This window comes from Balaenoptera acutorostrata, chromosome 18, assembly GCF_949987535.1.
Source record: "Balaenoptera acutorostrata chromosome 18, mBalAcu1.1, whole genome shotgun sequence".
In the NCBI taxonomy this organism is placed as follows: domain Eukaryota; kingdom Metazoa; phylum Chordata; class Mammalia; order Artiodactyla; family Balaenopteridae; genus Balaenoptera; species Balaenoptera acutorostrata.
In genome coordinates this window covers 32655791-32672139 of record NC_080081.1, presented here as the reverse complement: position 1 = coordinate 32672139, position 16349 = coordinate 32655791, and the positions used below count along the sequence as shown (strand labels likewise).

General features: G+C 36.9%; 1 protein-coding gene across 4 annotated transcripts in view; it reads right to left on the bottom strand.

Annotated features, from left to right (window-relative positions):
- The window catches only part of KLF12 (KLF transcription factor 12), a 478511-nt gene that overhangs the window by 112856 nt on the left and 349306 nt on the right, over positions 1–16349 (bottom strand). For all 4 annotated transcript variants that reach the window (XM_057532951.1, XM_007186207.3, XM_007186206.3 and 1 more), the window contains exon 5: positions 15617–15752. In XM_057532951.1, the coding sequence (XP_057388934.1) occupies positions 15617–15752 (136 nt within the window). The remainder of the gene's footprint in view (positions 1–15616; positions 15753–16349) is intronic.

Here is a 16349-nt window from a genome sequence, read left to right as displayed (position 1 = left end):
ACAATGGTGTGTTAGTTTCTGCTTTATAACAAAGCGAATCAGCTATACATATACATATATCCCCATTATCTCCTCCCTCTTAAACTGGTTTTAAAATCAGCAACAACTGGGTTTTACAAGCATCGGATTTGCTAAAAAGGAAGTACTGACACTTTTTTCCCCCCTAAATTGGGAAGACATGTGAAACAATCTTGAATCTTTTTTTTCCCCTGTGATAAAGATGGGTTTGCCTGACCCATGCAGACCTTCCCCAATGACTGGTGATTTCTGGCATATATTCGATGCTCAAGAAATGTGAGCTTCCATGGAAGATAACAGAAATTACTGCAATGCGTGGAGGAACTTAAGTTCACTGGAAATTTTCTTTGACTACAAATATCCTAGATATTGTGGTGGACAGAAAATGAAACCACTCTTGGCATGTTAGAGATGACATTCTCTACTTGTCTCCTTCACGAAGCTGAGGGTGAGGTCTTTACACATGGCAAGCGTTCAATAAGCACTGAATGCATGAAGTGTAAGAAGGAAGTAATCCCCTTCTGATGTCTGTCGTCTCATTAAGTAGAACAATATACAATAATAAACAGTCATTCAAATGATCTGGTAGGAGTATCTGGATGAATCAGTAATATTTACCTGCAACTTCGGCTTTATAATTTTAGTTATGTAATATAAAGAGGTAACTATAGTTCCTGGGTATTTTATAAGCACAGAAATCCAGAAAATACTTGAGACTCTATCTTTAATGGATAAGAAATGGGAAGGTTGGAGAGTTATAAAATATTATGGAGTTAGCAAATGGAAGAGCTATTACTAAAAGAAAAGCTCCTTATTTTCTCATTGGAATAAACCAAGACCCAACCTCATTTGGGGTTTAAAGCTTACAAATACTTATTCACGTTTGAAGTTAAGAGATCAGAGGAAGAATTTCAAAGTTCATGTGGATAAGAAGACAAAGATGTACCCAGAGTGAAAATAGAGAGGGGGAGATACAAATGACTATGGCATTTGCTGGGCCTTTCTTTAATAAGTATATTTTGAATGGATAAAAATTCATAATTGCTACCTACATTGACTTCTCCAGATAGTTAACAGATAATCAAATTTATATATTCAGACAAAAACAAGTTGTAATTAAGTTTTTTTTTTTTTCCCCCAAACACAGTTATTTGAATAACTGTCCCAAGCTTTCTTTTCACTCTGGGTTGATCTCTAGTCTACAGAAATGAACATCACTCCTCTGGCTGTCATTTTTCTCATCTCCCTCACAGTTACATGTACACATTTGCTTCCTCGAATCTTAGGCTCCTTCCCCTTCAGCACTCACGATTCCTTCCTATTAACTTGCTGCATCCAGGCTTATAAGTCCTTTCCGCAACTCAATGAGATCTGTACTGTCTCTAGTTCATTTTTTGCTAAATTGATTAGAGTTCTCATTTTTCACTCTCCTGAAACCTCAAAGGGACAGGATCTGGCTGAAAATCACTCCTCCTTATTTTCTTGATGCTTCTCTTAGCCCTTCTGTCCGTGTAACTTTCTTTATCTGTCTCCTTACCACGGGTCTTCCTCCAAAACTGGTCCTTGGCATCTTGTTCTTCATTGAGAAGGACTGAATAGATCTTATTTTAAAGATTAAGTAACCAAGAGAATGCCTTAAAAAAGGACTATGAATAGCGAAGGTAGCTGGAGATGTAGACTGACTGGAACTCCTGCACACTGCTGGCGGGAATCTAAAAGGATACAGCTACTTTGGAAAACGGTTGGGTAGTTTCTTACAAAGATAAACATATGTGTTCCCTTGACCCCGCAATTCCTCTTCTAGGTAGCTACCTAAGAGAAATGAAAACATGTCCACAGAAGAGTTGCACAGAATGTTCATACAGCCCTAATATAATAAACCCAAACTGGAAACAACCCAAATGCTCATCAATGAGTGAAAGAATAAACAAATTATATTACATCCAAGTAATGGAGTACTACTTAGCAATGCAACAACATGCAAGAATCTCAAAAACATCATGTTGAGTGAAAGAAGACTGAAACCAAAGAATACATAGTATACGATTCCATAAATGAAGGTCTAGAACTACTCCATAGACAGACATCAGAAAGTGGTTGGCTGGGGGTTAGGGGGAGGTACTGAATTTATTGGTGGGTGCAGGGGGCGAAGGTAACTTTTTAGGCGATGGAAACATTCTGTATCTTGATTCAGCACAACTACTGAAGCCCACGCACCTAGAGCCCGTGCTCCACAAGAGAAGTCATGGCAATGAGAAGCCCGCGCACCGCAATGAAGAGTAGCCCCAGCTCCCCGCAACTAGAGAAAGCCCAAGCGCAGCAACGAAGACCCAATGCAGCCAAAAATAAATAAATTAAAAAAATAAAATAAAATAAAGCTAGTTAAGCAGGGCATATTCATGCCCCCCCACACCATTTCTCTCTACCCATCTCATACACATACTTCTACTCTAACATTAATTAAAAAAAAAAAAAAAAAGTTGCAGGTGTATGAGTACAGTCGCCCCCACTCCCCCACAGACCCAACCCCGGCCCCATGCCCACCCCATCCAAGGGTTCTGCATTTGTGGATTCAACCAATCGTGGATTGAAAAAAAAAAAATTTTTTTTCCATAAAGTTCCAAAAAGCAAAACTTGAATGTGCCAGGAGCTGGTAACTATTTACATAACATTTACATTGTATTTACAACTATTTACATAACATTTACATTGTGTTAGTACTATACGCAATCTAGAGATGATTTAAAGTAAGTATAAGGGAGGATGTTGTGTATGTTATATGCAAATACTAAGCCATTTTTATAAGGGACTTGAGCATCCTCGGATTTTCATATCCATGTGGGTCCTGGAACACAATCCCCATGGATACCAAGAGGCAACTGTATATATAATTGTTAAACCCTTTGAACTGTATTTTATTTTTTGAATTTTATTTTATTTACTTTTTTATACAGCAGGTTATTAGTTATCCATTTTATACATATTAGTGTATTTATGTCAATCCCAATCTCCCAAGTAATCACGCCACCACCACCCCCTGGCCACTTTCCCCCCTTGGTGTCCATACGTTTGTTCTCTGCATCTGTGCCTCTATTTCTGCCCTGCAAACCGGTTCATTTGTACCATTTTTCTAGGTTCCACATATATGCGTTAATATATGATATTTGTTGAACGTATTTTTAAAATATGTGTGTTTTATTGTATGTAAATAATACCTCAAAAAGAAAAAATAAACCTCAATAATCATTCTTATGCCAATGACTGCCTCTCTACATTTCCAGCCTTCTCTAATCGGTTCCAGTTCCAGATCTCAAAATTCCAACAGGATGGTTCCGTTTGTATGTTTCACCATTTTATCAAACTCCACCCACTCTACTCAATTACATTATTCAGTTCAAAGGCATGGCCATTCCTTTTGCCTTTATCTTATCCTTTAGAGTCTAGTTATCACTAAAACTGTCAATTATTCCTATAAAACATAAATCATAAATCCTTTCCCTTCAAGACAGAATGCAGGAAGGAGCACTTTTAACATGTGCTGTGAAATATATCTGATCGGGCATCATTAGTATCACTACTTATTAGTTTTATGATGCCTACTAAGTACTTAACTTTCCTGAGTTATACTGTCCTCATCTGTAAAATGAGATAATTCATCCACTGCTACATTAGGAACATGGTGAGATACATAATAAAAATAAACTGAGACTTATAAAGCACTATATTTTTAATACAACACTTAGGGTTATTGTTACTGGTTCAAAAGCCACCACTGGAGCCCTGGCCCAGGCCCAGAGGTGCTCGTGTCTGAACTATTTCAATAACTTCCGATATTGTCTTCCTGAGTTTTTTGGGCATGTGACCAACTTGTTACTCATTTTCATGACTAATAATTTATCATGCAATCCCTTTTAAAACACTAGGATAATCTTGATCTTTTAAAGATACACATGGCAAGATTTATGAAACTCCTCATTTGTTTTCAAAGTAGCTGTCAATCTGGAAGCTTGGGTAAAAATGTAGGAGTAAAAAGCCAAGGCTATAAATATATTTTTAAAAAACCAGGTTGATTTTAGTCTATGAAGAGATTACATGCTTTTAATTCAACAATTACTTTGTTTGTTTTCTTGACAATACTTTTGCTGGATATTCTCATAGCCAGTAAAACCTTTACTGGTCTACTGACTTTACTTGAATAATAAGCCTCATAAAAAGCTACAGTGAAAAATTAATATCTTAACCCCACAGTGTAATCTACCCAAGTAGACAAGAAGATATTCTAATTTCTTGATTTTAAGAGAGACATTTATTTTTTCTAATCAATTTCCTTGTTTGCACTTTACTATTATATACTAGGAAAAGTTTCTCTAAATGTACAATTTAAAATGAGTTTTATATTTGCATTAGAAAATGGAAACTACAAGAACCAATTCCATGTTTTCTATCACTTGTAACAGTGATTACATATACAGAACAAAATGGAGAAGGGATGTAGAAATGAAGACCCAAACACTTTTTGCTGAAAGGTCATGAAATTTTAGCTCAAAGATTTTATCTTCTCTTATCTGTGTAACAGTTTCAATTTTATGTTTTGTATTTTGTCACTCTCTTAGTCCACAGCTATCTAATTCCAGAAATCAGGGGAATAGACACATTAGCTAATGTTAATTTTTTTTGTCATTTTGTGCACCATAAGAGGTTAATCAATGTTAATTTGAGTTTAGAGACTGAACATAACTACATTTCACAGATTTTGCTTATTCAGCTAGAATCAGCTTCTTGCTAAGTGCTACATCTTTTGTAATACCACTCTAGTACACTTGGCAAAATAAAACACTTCTGAGAGTATAAGCCCTGGAGATAAGAGCTTACACTATGAAATCCAGATATCAAGACTCAATAAATGTACTTGTTATTAATTTTAAAACATACATCATTAAGTAGATATAGAAAGAAGAATTTATGAGATCTACCAGGGCCATCTAGAAATTTCATGAGAACATGACTAAAATTTGCTAAAACTTAGAAAATAAGATTTCAAAAACAGGTAAATTAATTTCAATTGCTTCTAGAAACAACAGCCATTTTTTCCCGAAATATTAGTACACTAGTCATCACTCTCCTAAAGCTTTGCGTCTCCATGGGAGGAATATATTTCCCCACCCCGCTGACGCTGGGCTTGGTCATGTGCCTTGCTTTGGCCAATGGGATGCTAGTAGATGAATGACGTGAGCAAAGGCTTAAAATTTGTTTGTACTATAGGGCTTGTCCTCTTATGCTCACAGCCACTGCTGTGAGATATACATGTCCTGGGCTGTCCTTTGGGTTAAGAAAAATGAGTAAACAGTACTGCTCCAAGAACCTGCAGACCTGCTCCAAGAACCTGCAGACCTGCTCCAAATGACCAGCTGATACATGGAAGAGAAGTAAATGTTTTATGACGGTATGCCACTGAGTTCTGGAATGACTGGCTACACAGCATTATAGCGGCAACATATGATTAGGAAAAAAAAAACAAAACACCTTGATATTGAATTTGGGGTGGTGCCGTAGTTTTCTTAGGTATTAAATTAATATTTGGTGGCAGACATTACTGATTAATTGAATCAGTCCTGTCCATGTTTTTCTATTCCTTAGCCATACTCCAATAATTGGGAACATGTAAATTAGTTTTGGCCAATGAGATATGAGCAGAAATCACATGGTGGGTGTCCTGGGAAAGCTTTTTAAAAGTGACACAGTTGGTCGCTATGTTCTTCTGGTTAGTTTGTTTTGCTTTTACTCCTTCTCTTCTGACTATTATAAGGGCGGGATACCTGGAGATGCAGTTGACTTCATATAACCATTGGAAAGCCACAACTGAAGGACAACGAAACAAGAAGAGAGAAGAAACCTTAGGACACTCCATCAGCCTGTCCTGCTTACTCCAGACTTCTTGTTATACCAGAAAAATAATTCCATGTTTAAGTTCTCTTGTAACATTTATTGTTATTTGCAACCAAAAGTAACATTAATAGATATTTGAAAGGATATGTAGATAGGTAGGTAAATAGATAGAACTTTATTCAAATTAACAAAAAAGATCCAAAATTGTACCCAGAAATTTCCTGGCATTTTTACTACACTAACTGCACATGGTTTGGGATTTAACTTTTAGGATAAGCCATAATGTGTGATGTACTAGATTTCAACTGAGGGCAACCCTCAACTTTGTGACTGTGAAAGTAGATGGCACAAAATCATGGTAAAATGTCAACCTGATAAGATTCACTCTGATCCAAGCTATCTTTTTCTATCTATGTCAGATTTTTCTTTATAGCAGCAGGTTCTCCATGAAAACGTATCCTTCAATTTTCTACTTTCATTTGACACATGTAAGTAAACATATTCAATGAGATTCAAGTGTGGGAGAGTGCTATAAAGTGAAGGAAAATTATGGTACAATGGCAGTAACTCATGAAGAGTAATAAGAAGAGACAGTGTCTAGAGCATTTGACTGCAAATGGAAGAGATTATATCCTGGTGAATTGAGTTAATTTCAAATATATTACAGTATGGTTTTCTATCATATGTACTCTCTCTGACTATATTAATAAATGAAAGAGTGATGAATAGTTCTGGGAACTTGTAGCAAAACATTAATATTTCAACATCATCGTTGAGTATCTATGTCAACACATATCAAAAATGCATGAGAAATGACTACCTATACTCACTAGTTACACTCATTAAGAATATATGGATGAGAAATATAAATGGTATACATAAATTTGCAATGCAATTACAGGTAGAACATATAGAAAGAAAAAAGCTACACAAAGATCTCACACAGAGAAGTAAAATACCACTTTATTTTAAATTATGAGTCATCTCAGTAATTACTAGCACCAAAATTTTTTTAAATATAGAAGTAGCAAAAATAAGTAGCCACTCTCAAACAAAAGTGGCTCTTCATTCTATCTATGATGTAGCTTTGGAATCCCCTACTTTAAAAATAAATATAAAAACAAAAGTTTGGCTTTAAAAAGTTTGATTTCTATCTATTTTTAAATTGATCACCTAGAAGTAATAAATCCACATTAGAATGAGGCATGGCAGTTTGAAAAATGAATCAACACTCAGTTAACAATAATTTCCAAGTGGTTAGGAAGGCTAAACAAATAATCTGTTTATATCTGTAGTATATCGAAAAATGATGTTCAATTCAGTTGGGGAGGGGGAAGGTCAAACTCACTGTTTAGCATTATGCATGGAGTATCAAATGTCTACCAAAGAGACGAGATATAAATCACTCTCAAAACAGCAACACCTGTGTAGTAGCTTTCATATATAGTGCCTTTTATTTTCTTTGCTCTTTTTTGTTTGTTTTGTTTGTTTGTTTTCATATTTTCTGGCATTTCTAGAACAAATTGTATTACTTGTATTCTTTTTTTTCTCTCTCTCTCTCTTTGGCCGTGCCACGTGGCTTGTGGGATTTTAGTTCCCTGACCAGGGATTGAACCCGGGCTCTCAACAGTGAAAGTGCGGAGTCCTAACCACTGGACTGCCAGGGAATTCTGGTGCCTTTTATTTTATTTTACTTTTTAATGATCAAAAAGATTCATGCATAAAAAATTCTGAGGGTAAGCTCTCACTTGGAAAGACAGTTGCATCATTTTTAGGGAAAAAGTATGAATGTGTCTGTATCCTAGAAGATACAGTAACAATATATGAAAAAAAAAAACTTTCTAAGATAATAAATATTTTTGACTCATCAGGGGATACAAAATTAGATTTCAAGAACCCAGGCCCAAAAGAAGTAAGTACTTCTTTGAAAGAAATTTTGAAAGAAAAATTTTGTTTTGCATTTATTTTTTGTTTTTGTTTATTGATTCTTGTGTGGGTTAAATAACTGCAGATTCCCTTAGGAAAAAAAAAAAAAGAACTTGTATCACAGCATAGAGGGAAAAGTATGAGTGGATAAAGAGATTCAGTCCTGAATCCCTCTCCCTAGGGATGTAATGGTAGCATCATTACTTGGCATCAATAGAGCTCAGTTTCTTCTGTAAAATTAAAGTTCTCTATTGGTCAGTGAGTTTGTTTATTCATTCCAGAATATTCCTGCCTTAAGGTCTCTGCACTTGTTATTCCCTCTGCCTGGAGAGCTGTTCCTTTAGATATCCTGGGGACTTGACCTCATGCCGCTTTAGGTCTCTCCTAACATACAATCTTATCAGAGTTCTTTAAATGCCTTACGTGAAAGAGTAAATGCTGTCTACCATTCCAGCCCACTCAGCACCCACACCCTGTCTCCGTCACCTCCACAGCACTTACCTTCTTCAGGGGTACCATATGCTTACTGTCTGTTTCCCTCCCACCTCCTCCACTGGAATATAAGCACCATGAAATCAGTGATTTTGTCTATTTTATTCAATGCTGTTCTAGTGTTTAAAAAAGTATCTGGCCAGGCACTGTGCTAGCAGCCCTGGAGATACATGGAAGACTAGAACATGTTATCTACCCTCTGAACAGCTTAATATATTGGAGAGTCTGACATGTATGGACCCAGGGGTGTCTATACATATACATATGTGTGTATGTATTTGTACATATACATACAGATACACATTATATAAAGATTTATCTATCTATCTATCTATCTATCTATCTATCTATCTATCTATACCACAAGCTCCTGTGTCTAACTGTGGAAGCTGTGGACAGCTAGGCAGCACTAGTCATATAAATGGTACCCTTTGGGATGTACAGTGTTCAACCTGCACCACCATACCCAGCATCCTTGAGACTGAAATCTGTAAAACACAAAGCTGATGATGCCATTGCCATTTAAAACCTACTGATGTCTCCCCATTGTCTACAGAATAAATTCATCCTTCCTGATCGGGTCCCTACCCACCTCCCCAAGCAGCTGCATCTCCCAGCTCTCTGCCACACTCACTTCCGCGCCAGTTACTATGAACTCACACATCCCTACTGCATGTCAACGCTCTCCTCTACTCCAGACTGAGCTACGTGACCTTCCCCCCTTTCCTCACTGCAGCCCTTCATGCTTTTATCCCATTGGGCTTTGATTCGCCTCATATATGTTGATTCTGAGCTCCCTGTGGTAAGGTTCTATGAATCATTCATCCTGTATCCCCAGCGTGTTCACACAGGGCTGAATAAACGAATTAATTATTCACCAAATACAGACATGACTTAATTTGCTAATTCACAAAACAGTTCAAATATCAAATTATTATCAAAAACTGATCAGACTTTCTTTAAACGAAAGCGGGACCAACACGGTCCCATCAAAGCGATAAAAGTGACTGTGTATGGGTGTACAGTCTTCATCTTGCTATTAAATACCCAGGGACTGAGTTACTCAGTGATCATTATATATATATTTTTTTAGTACTGCAAGAATGTTGGGTTGATGAAGGCTAAGTATACACTTTAGACTCCACCTATGTTCATTCACATCAAATCAGGAGCTTTTTCTGACCTCCTTTAGAAGAAGAGCAACGTAAAAGCGTTTATCTCCTTGGCAAGACAGCGAACGTCTCTAGGATTTACCCATCAGTCATGATGTCTATTATTAGTCTATTAGAGAGCTAGACTTCCACCTACAGAACTGAATCAAAGCTATTTCTTTGTTAAGGCATGAAGTGGGGATTTGAAGGTGTCCCAAACACATTAGGCTTATTAAATAAAAGTATAGCTTCTTTTAATGAGACAAGAATCTGGGAAAGATTTAAAAGAAAAAAAACCCTGAAATTGTCTGACATACTGAGCTCTCTGGCTTCTTCTCTGGGCACAATCAGCTCAGCTGGGTTCGTTCTAATCAGCAGACAAGGGAAGAGGCATGATCCAAATACCCTCAAATCTTTCAGTCAAGGGCTGCAAAATTAGATGACACAGTACCATTTCAACCCTTGGACAAACATTTCCTTTTATAGATTGACAGAAAGCAATTCTAAAAAGGATGCTCATTTTGGGAATGTCAGCACATATGAATACACTGAAACAATCCCAAAATAATAGCAACAGTGAAGTTTATAGAAAGAACGCTCTAATGTATTTGTACTTTATTTCTTCACATATCAATATAATGTTGTGTGTGATTTACAGAAGTGGAACACCTTTTTAAGAACCATTTCTGAGAAGGCATCTGATAGAATTATCTCCCCCTGAGTCAGATTATATTTAAAGTGACAGCAAGTTTAAAGATGAAAAAAAACTGAAATTATTTCATATAAGTTATATTCTTATTGGGATTCAGGTCTCAAAAAACTTTGCTAATTTTAGATAGTTATGGTTTAGAGATATTAAAGCCACAACATAAAAATAAGAGCTGCCTTCATAAAGGAATATGGGTTTCTAGTCAGACAAACTTTGATTTCAATATGAGCTCTGCAAATTATCAGCTATAGGACCTCTGGGGATAGAGTAAACCTCTCTGGGCTTCCGTTTATTTGTGCATAAGAACAGGAGCATAGGGGCTTCTTTGGTGGCGCAGTGGTTGAGAGGCTGCCTGACAATGCAGGGGAAGCAGGTTCGAGCCCTGGTCTGGGAGGATCCCACATGCCACGGAGCAACTGGGCCCGTGAGCCACAAGTACTGAGCCTGCGCGTCTGGAGCCTGTGCTCCGCAACAAGAGAGGCCACGATAGTGAGAGGCCCGCGCACTGAGTGGCCCCCGCTTGCCGCAACTAGAGAAAGCCCTCGCACAGAAACGAAGACCCAACACAGCCAATAAATAAATAATTAAAAAACAAAACAAAACAAAACAAAACAGGAGCATAGGGCAAATTAAATGAAAACTATGTAAGTTCTCACAGAATCTGCCTGAAAGAAGTCAGTCAGTAACTGTTTTGTTTTCTCTTTCTTCCTTATCTCTAGGACTGTTCTCTACTGTAATTTAAAAGACATTAACAAAGTTATACATGAGGAGATTCAGAAATAAGGATCAAGAATTTTAAAATAAGGAAAATGAAAAACACACACAAAAAACCCAAACCGAAAAACCTCCAAGATTTCTGACCCTTCTCTGATCATCAGATGTAACCTTCTAAATTAAAAACCATGATGTTTGAGCCAGCAGCAGAATCTGAAGGAATAGGATATCCAACTTGCTACCATATCTGTTCTTTCAAAGAGCATCTAAGTGCAAATAAAGATCAGACTCTTCATTTCCAGAATTCACAAATTGTTTTCCTTTAAGAAGAAGGACACTTGACACAGGCAATATAATAAAAACAGGGGGAGGAAGGCAGTGTTTTAATTAGCTTAAATGTAATTGACAAGGAACTATTTAAAAAGAATATCCTTTTAACAGGTTCAAGTTTTAGAGATACTAACCAAAGCAAAAAGCTACTAACGCTACTAATGTATGTTGCTTCTTTTCCACTCTGACAGTTACAATCAAGATCAGAGAGGGCAGAGAACTCAGATATGGTGTGAGGTAAACAATCACGTGCATTTACCAATTCTGCGAAAACTGACACTGAGGAAAGCTGGTCCATCTCCTTAAAATCTTCATCGGCTTCCCCCACTCTCTACTCCACCCTTTCCCACTTCACTCTTACTGAAAGTATCAGGTCTAGATCTTTATTCTTTCAGTTTAAGGCTTGTTCCTGGTTAAACACTAATTCCTCTGAGGAGGGCGCTCTTTCAGATATTCTTATTCATTTACACTTTACTTTGAAGGAAGTTGATTATTCTACCAGCATCAACAAATGAGGAGTAGGAAGGTTTGGAGTTAGAGAAAAAAGAAGAAAAAGGGGTACAGAAATTAGAGGCTCTGGGTAAGAGAGCCAAATTTTACCTATTTAAAAAATATCATTGTTTTGCCTAGGGGTAGAGTTAATTATAATAATTTGCTCTAATCGTGTGCCTGTACCTCTCTTTTTCCAAACACTTATTTCATAATTATGTTTGTCAAGTAGTTAAGGGTAATGATCCTATTATAGCATCAGAGGAAAAAAAAAAAAAAAAAACCCAGACCTAAGCAAAACAGATGTTCTATGAATTGCTGGAAGTTGGCTTTGTCAGAATTACTTGAATACATTGTCTCTGGCTCAGACAGTATCTCTACAGTTGAAATACAAGAAGGGTAGAGCCTGTCTGTAGGCCTCACTATGGCTGGTTCTTCCCATTTATCTGAATTCACTGAGGCTGAGCTGATAAACGAGAAGCAAGTGAATCAATGAAAATAGTTGCAATGATCGGTTCAAGGACAGCTCAGGAGCCTTGCTATAAAAATCGATTTAAATGGAAGTGAACTTAGGTTGCAGCTCTAGCCACCAAGCATTGTTCCAAGAATATCTAAATATTATATATTGGGGTGGGGAGAGGTGCAATTTTGGCTAACAACTTCTGCATTTCAAATCAAAGGAAAATTTCTTGAACTGAAGATTTAATAAACGTTCATTTTAAAAACCAGTAAAATGCATAATACCAAATATTTAAAAACAGCATTTATTAGCATATTAAGGTTTATGCTATGTAAATATAATAATGTCAGCAAAGTAAGCCACCAAATTAAAAATTCAAACTATGGCATGAGGCAAGGCTATGAACCCGAATGGGAAAGGAGACAAAGAAGAGATTCAGTTGGAGAGAGTCACCTTGTGGGTTAGGATCTTGTTTGAAGGGCTGGCCTAGGAAAAGGCAGTTTCGTCCCTCTCTAGTGTCAGTCTTTCCTAATATCTTCCTTTCTCATCTTCCCGCTTTCTTCCTTGACACTGCACTGGTGGCCAATGAGATAAGAGGCATGCCTTCAAACCCCTCCCAAACCATGGCTTTAATTGGAGAGACGTGTTTCGGTTGCCCAGGGCTTCTAAAATGTGCTGCCTCTATTGCACATAAACCTTTGATTTTACCACCTCTCTACATGCAGACATCCTTCTCACCTAACTCAAAGTTCTGCAAGTGCCAGAAACAGATGCACGGATATCTTTTGAAATCCTCTCATCTCGTACATGCCAAGATGATGTTCAATCCTCTTATGATTTGAAGCATTATTTTATTGATCATAGTATACTGGAATTTTTTTGTTTGTTGGACAGCTTTTGAGTTAATAGAAGCCATCAAGATCCAAAGGCGAACAGAAAAAAGAGGAAAGGGAAATTAATAGTGAAACAGAGACATGCATTAAAAATCAGAGAAATTAAGAGCAGGAAGACATATCCACTGAAAGTTAACTTTGAGTAAACCTAAGTACAGATTTAAAAAAAAATTCTCTAACAAGGACTATATACTTACTCATTCCAGAATAAAACTTTCCTCAACATATTGTTTTAAGTTTTGAAATACACCTATATTTAAGAGGTCTCTGCAGAACATTCTTTTCACTTCATCTAACAGTATCTTAGCACTTCTCAGCGTTTACACACACATACTCCTTCTTGAATGATGGTTAATTAACTATTGATGGGCCCTGGCATTCTAGGGCTTCCCAAGTGACAGCTCAGTATTCTTTACTAATCATTTAATGAAAACACTTACATGAATAATGAATCTGGCACTTGCCTAGATACACATGCAACTTCTGTAATAGTAATAAAAGCAGGCGTATGCACAGTCAGAACAAAATATTGTGGGGCTTACAAATGTTTTCACAAGCAAATCGGAGAGGTTATGTTGAAAATGAAGCTACAGTTCCTAAGGCTGCTATTAAAAGTTTCATATTAAAATATACTATTATATTCTCAGCACATAATATTAAAAGCACAAAAAAATGGTTACGTTTAAGATGTTAATACCATGATTTGCTCTATAAGCCCGAAATGGAGTAAGCGTAACTTAGATTTTACTAATCACAGTGCCAAACTTACAGAAACACACATATCTGTAACACACACACACAAATTATGTATATATTATATGGTGCAGGAAAACAGTGTGATTAAAATGTCTATGAAACTTATGATTCACCTCAGAATTGAACTTTGTCATCATTTAGTCTAATTTTGCAGGTGAGAACATGGAATCCTTGATCTTAAGATTTAGCTCCCACAAAACCGCAATCACTGGGCTGATCACTGAACTGGTGATGAAGTGACCGGGCATGCCAGCACTTAAATATGATTTCAGCCACCCTTCTGATCCAACGCTTCAGGTTAACATTATCTTTGGAGAAACTAAGTTACTACAACCAGTTATTGGAACAAATGAGAGAAAAAAGTGTTTTTATACATGTTCAAGTGGAAGAATATGACTGGTAACAGACATTACAGGCACTCTTGAGAAAAAGATAGGTTTTGGGAGTCAGAAGTCTTAAACTTTGTTTCATCACCACTTATTATATGACTCTGGAGAAGACACTGAACTTCTCTCATCCTCAGTATCTTCATTTGTAAAATCAGCATGACACTTGCAATATTTATATTTCCTAGTTGTCATGTACTTATACTACACACTATTACCATTATTGTTACTACTACCACTGATAATAATATTAATTTCACCCTTGAGGCTCTCATCTGTCAAAACTTTGCAATTCAATTTTCATGCCTTGTAACTGTATCACACCCTCACAATGGTCCTGTAAGGTACGTATTCTTTCTTACTACAGATGAAGAAACATCTCAGAGTGGTTAGTTACCTTGCCAGATGTCACATGGCTATTAAGTGACTGAATGTGAACTTGAATCCAAATCTTTCTGACTGCAATTTCATTAGATTTGCCATATCCTGTTTCCTCTAATATATAATATACCTAGTACCTATTTATCATAGAGCTATATTATTCATTTTATACACCCTCACATATACACACACATAGGCTTTAAATTCTAAAATGCCCTACTAATTTTTTTTTTTTTTAATTTCAAGGCCTAATTCATGAAACAGAGTAGATATTTAGTCAATACCTGGGAAAAAAGAATTAATATATGGGAGGTAACTAAGATCATTTTAAGTAAAGTGTTAATTAACTTTTGTGTTGGTAGCAACAGTGGCTTAATTTAAATCTTCCTCTTCTGTAAAATTATGTTATTAAAAATTATGCTAGAGAAAAAATACACAGACTAGTCATAGGTGCAATTCTAGACACAGAATCGACGATGAAAAAGCAGCTATTTTCAATGAAAAAGGGCTAAACTCTAACCCTGTGTTACAGTTAAAGGAGTGAGAAGTGATCCCTTTAAAAATTACACATGATTTGAATTTTTCAAAGGGGTAACACAGTATCTTCCAAATTTTAAATTTCAAAAAAGCTGTTCTGTACTTTCCTATCAACACAAGATAATACCGCCTGTCATATTTTACTTCTCTCGACTGTTCTATATGAATAATGAAAACCATGATGAGAATTAGATAGTGACACTCGAAAAGAACAATTTTTTTTTTTTTTCAGAGTTAAGGAGAAGGGGCGGGAAGTCTTAAAAAAAGAAGTCTCATTTCTATTCAAAATACAAAATTTCAACTACGTAAAACACTCCACGTTTCCCCTAATCTCCTCCCAAAGAACACAAGGCTGAATGGAAAGGTGCCGACACGTGTGCCCGTTCAGAGCTAGAATGACATGTCTGGGGAGCAGGAGGTGCTGCTGTTTCCAGTATCCATTGAACACCTTGGCAATTCTCATTTCATCCTGAGAAGGTGATACTTACTCTTGTACTGCTCTGGCTATGGAAAGGGCCGTAGATCCAGTCTCATTAACGCTATCTAAGGTCACATTTGGCAGGTCATCATCATCACTGTCACTTTTACTTTGTCTGGGAGATAGGCCTCGGGGGTCCATTTGTGCTGGGAAAAAAAGGCATATATAATGAATTAAAATTAGTGTGCAGAAAGGTAACCTTGTCCTGGACCAACATCAAGCACGGAATGTCTCTTCTGTGTCTATCACACACATGGAATTCTCCAGAAATCCCAGGAATTCGTGAAAGGCGACGTATTTTATGGACTGAGCACGCACTGACCCTTTTCCCTCGTTCACCTGATTTATAAAACCTCCGTCAGCTCTCGGTAGTTTCAGGGGATGATTATGGAATAGAAACTGTAAAATCCACAACATTACCAGCTTCTGAGTGGTCAGAAGCTGATTAGGTAGCTCATGAGTTACTGTTCTACCCTCTGGCTTCTTCTGGCTTCTGCTGCCAGAGTTCTGGCCATTTCGCTGCACATTAGCGCTTTCCCTGGAAGGTGGAGAGCAGGAGGGAGAGAAGGTTTTATTTGCTTATAGCTCCCATCAGAAGCTTAAAGAACAACAAGGTTTACAAGACTAACATAAAGGTTTAGGTATTCTTCATACTACAGTGAATCCTTGCCCACAGTTCATTGTTGCTCTAAGTGGAGAGCTGAGTGCAGGAAAAGGACTGAAGTAGTAGCATTTTAACTGTG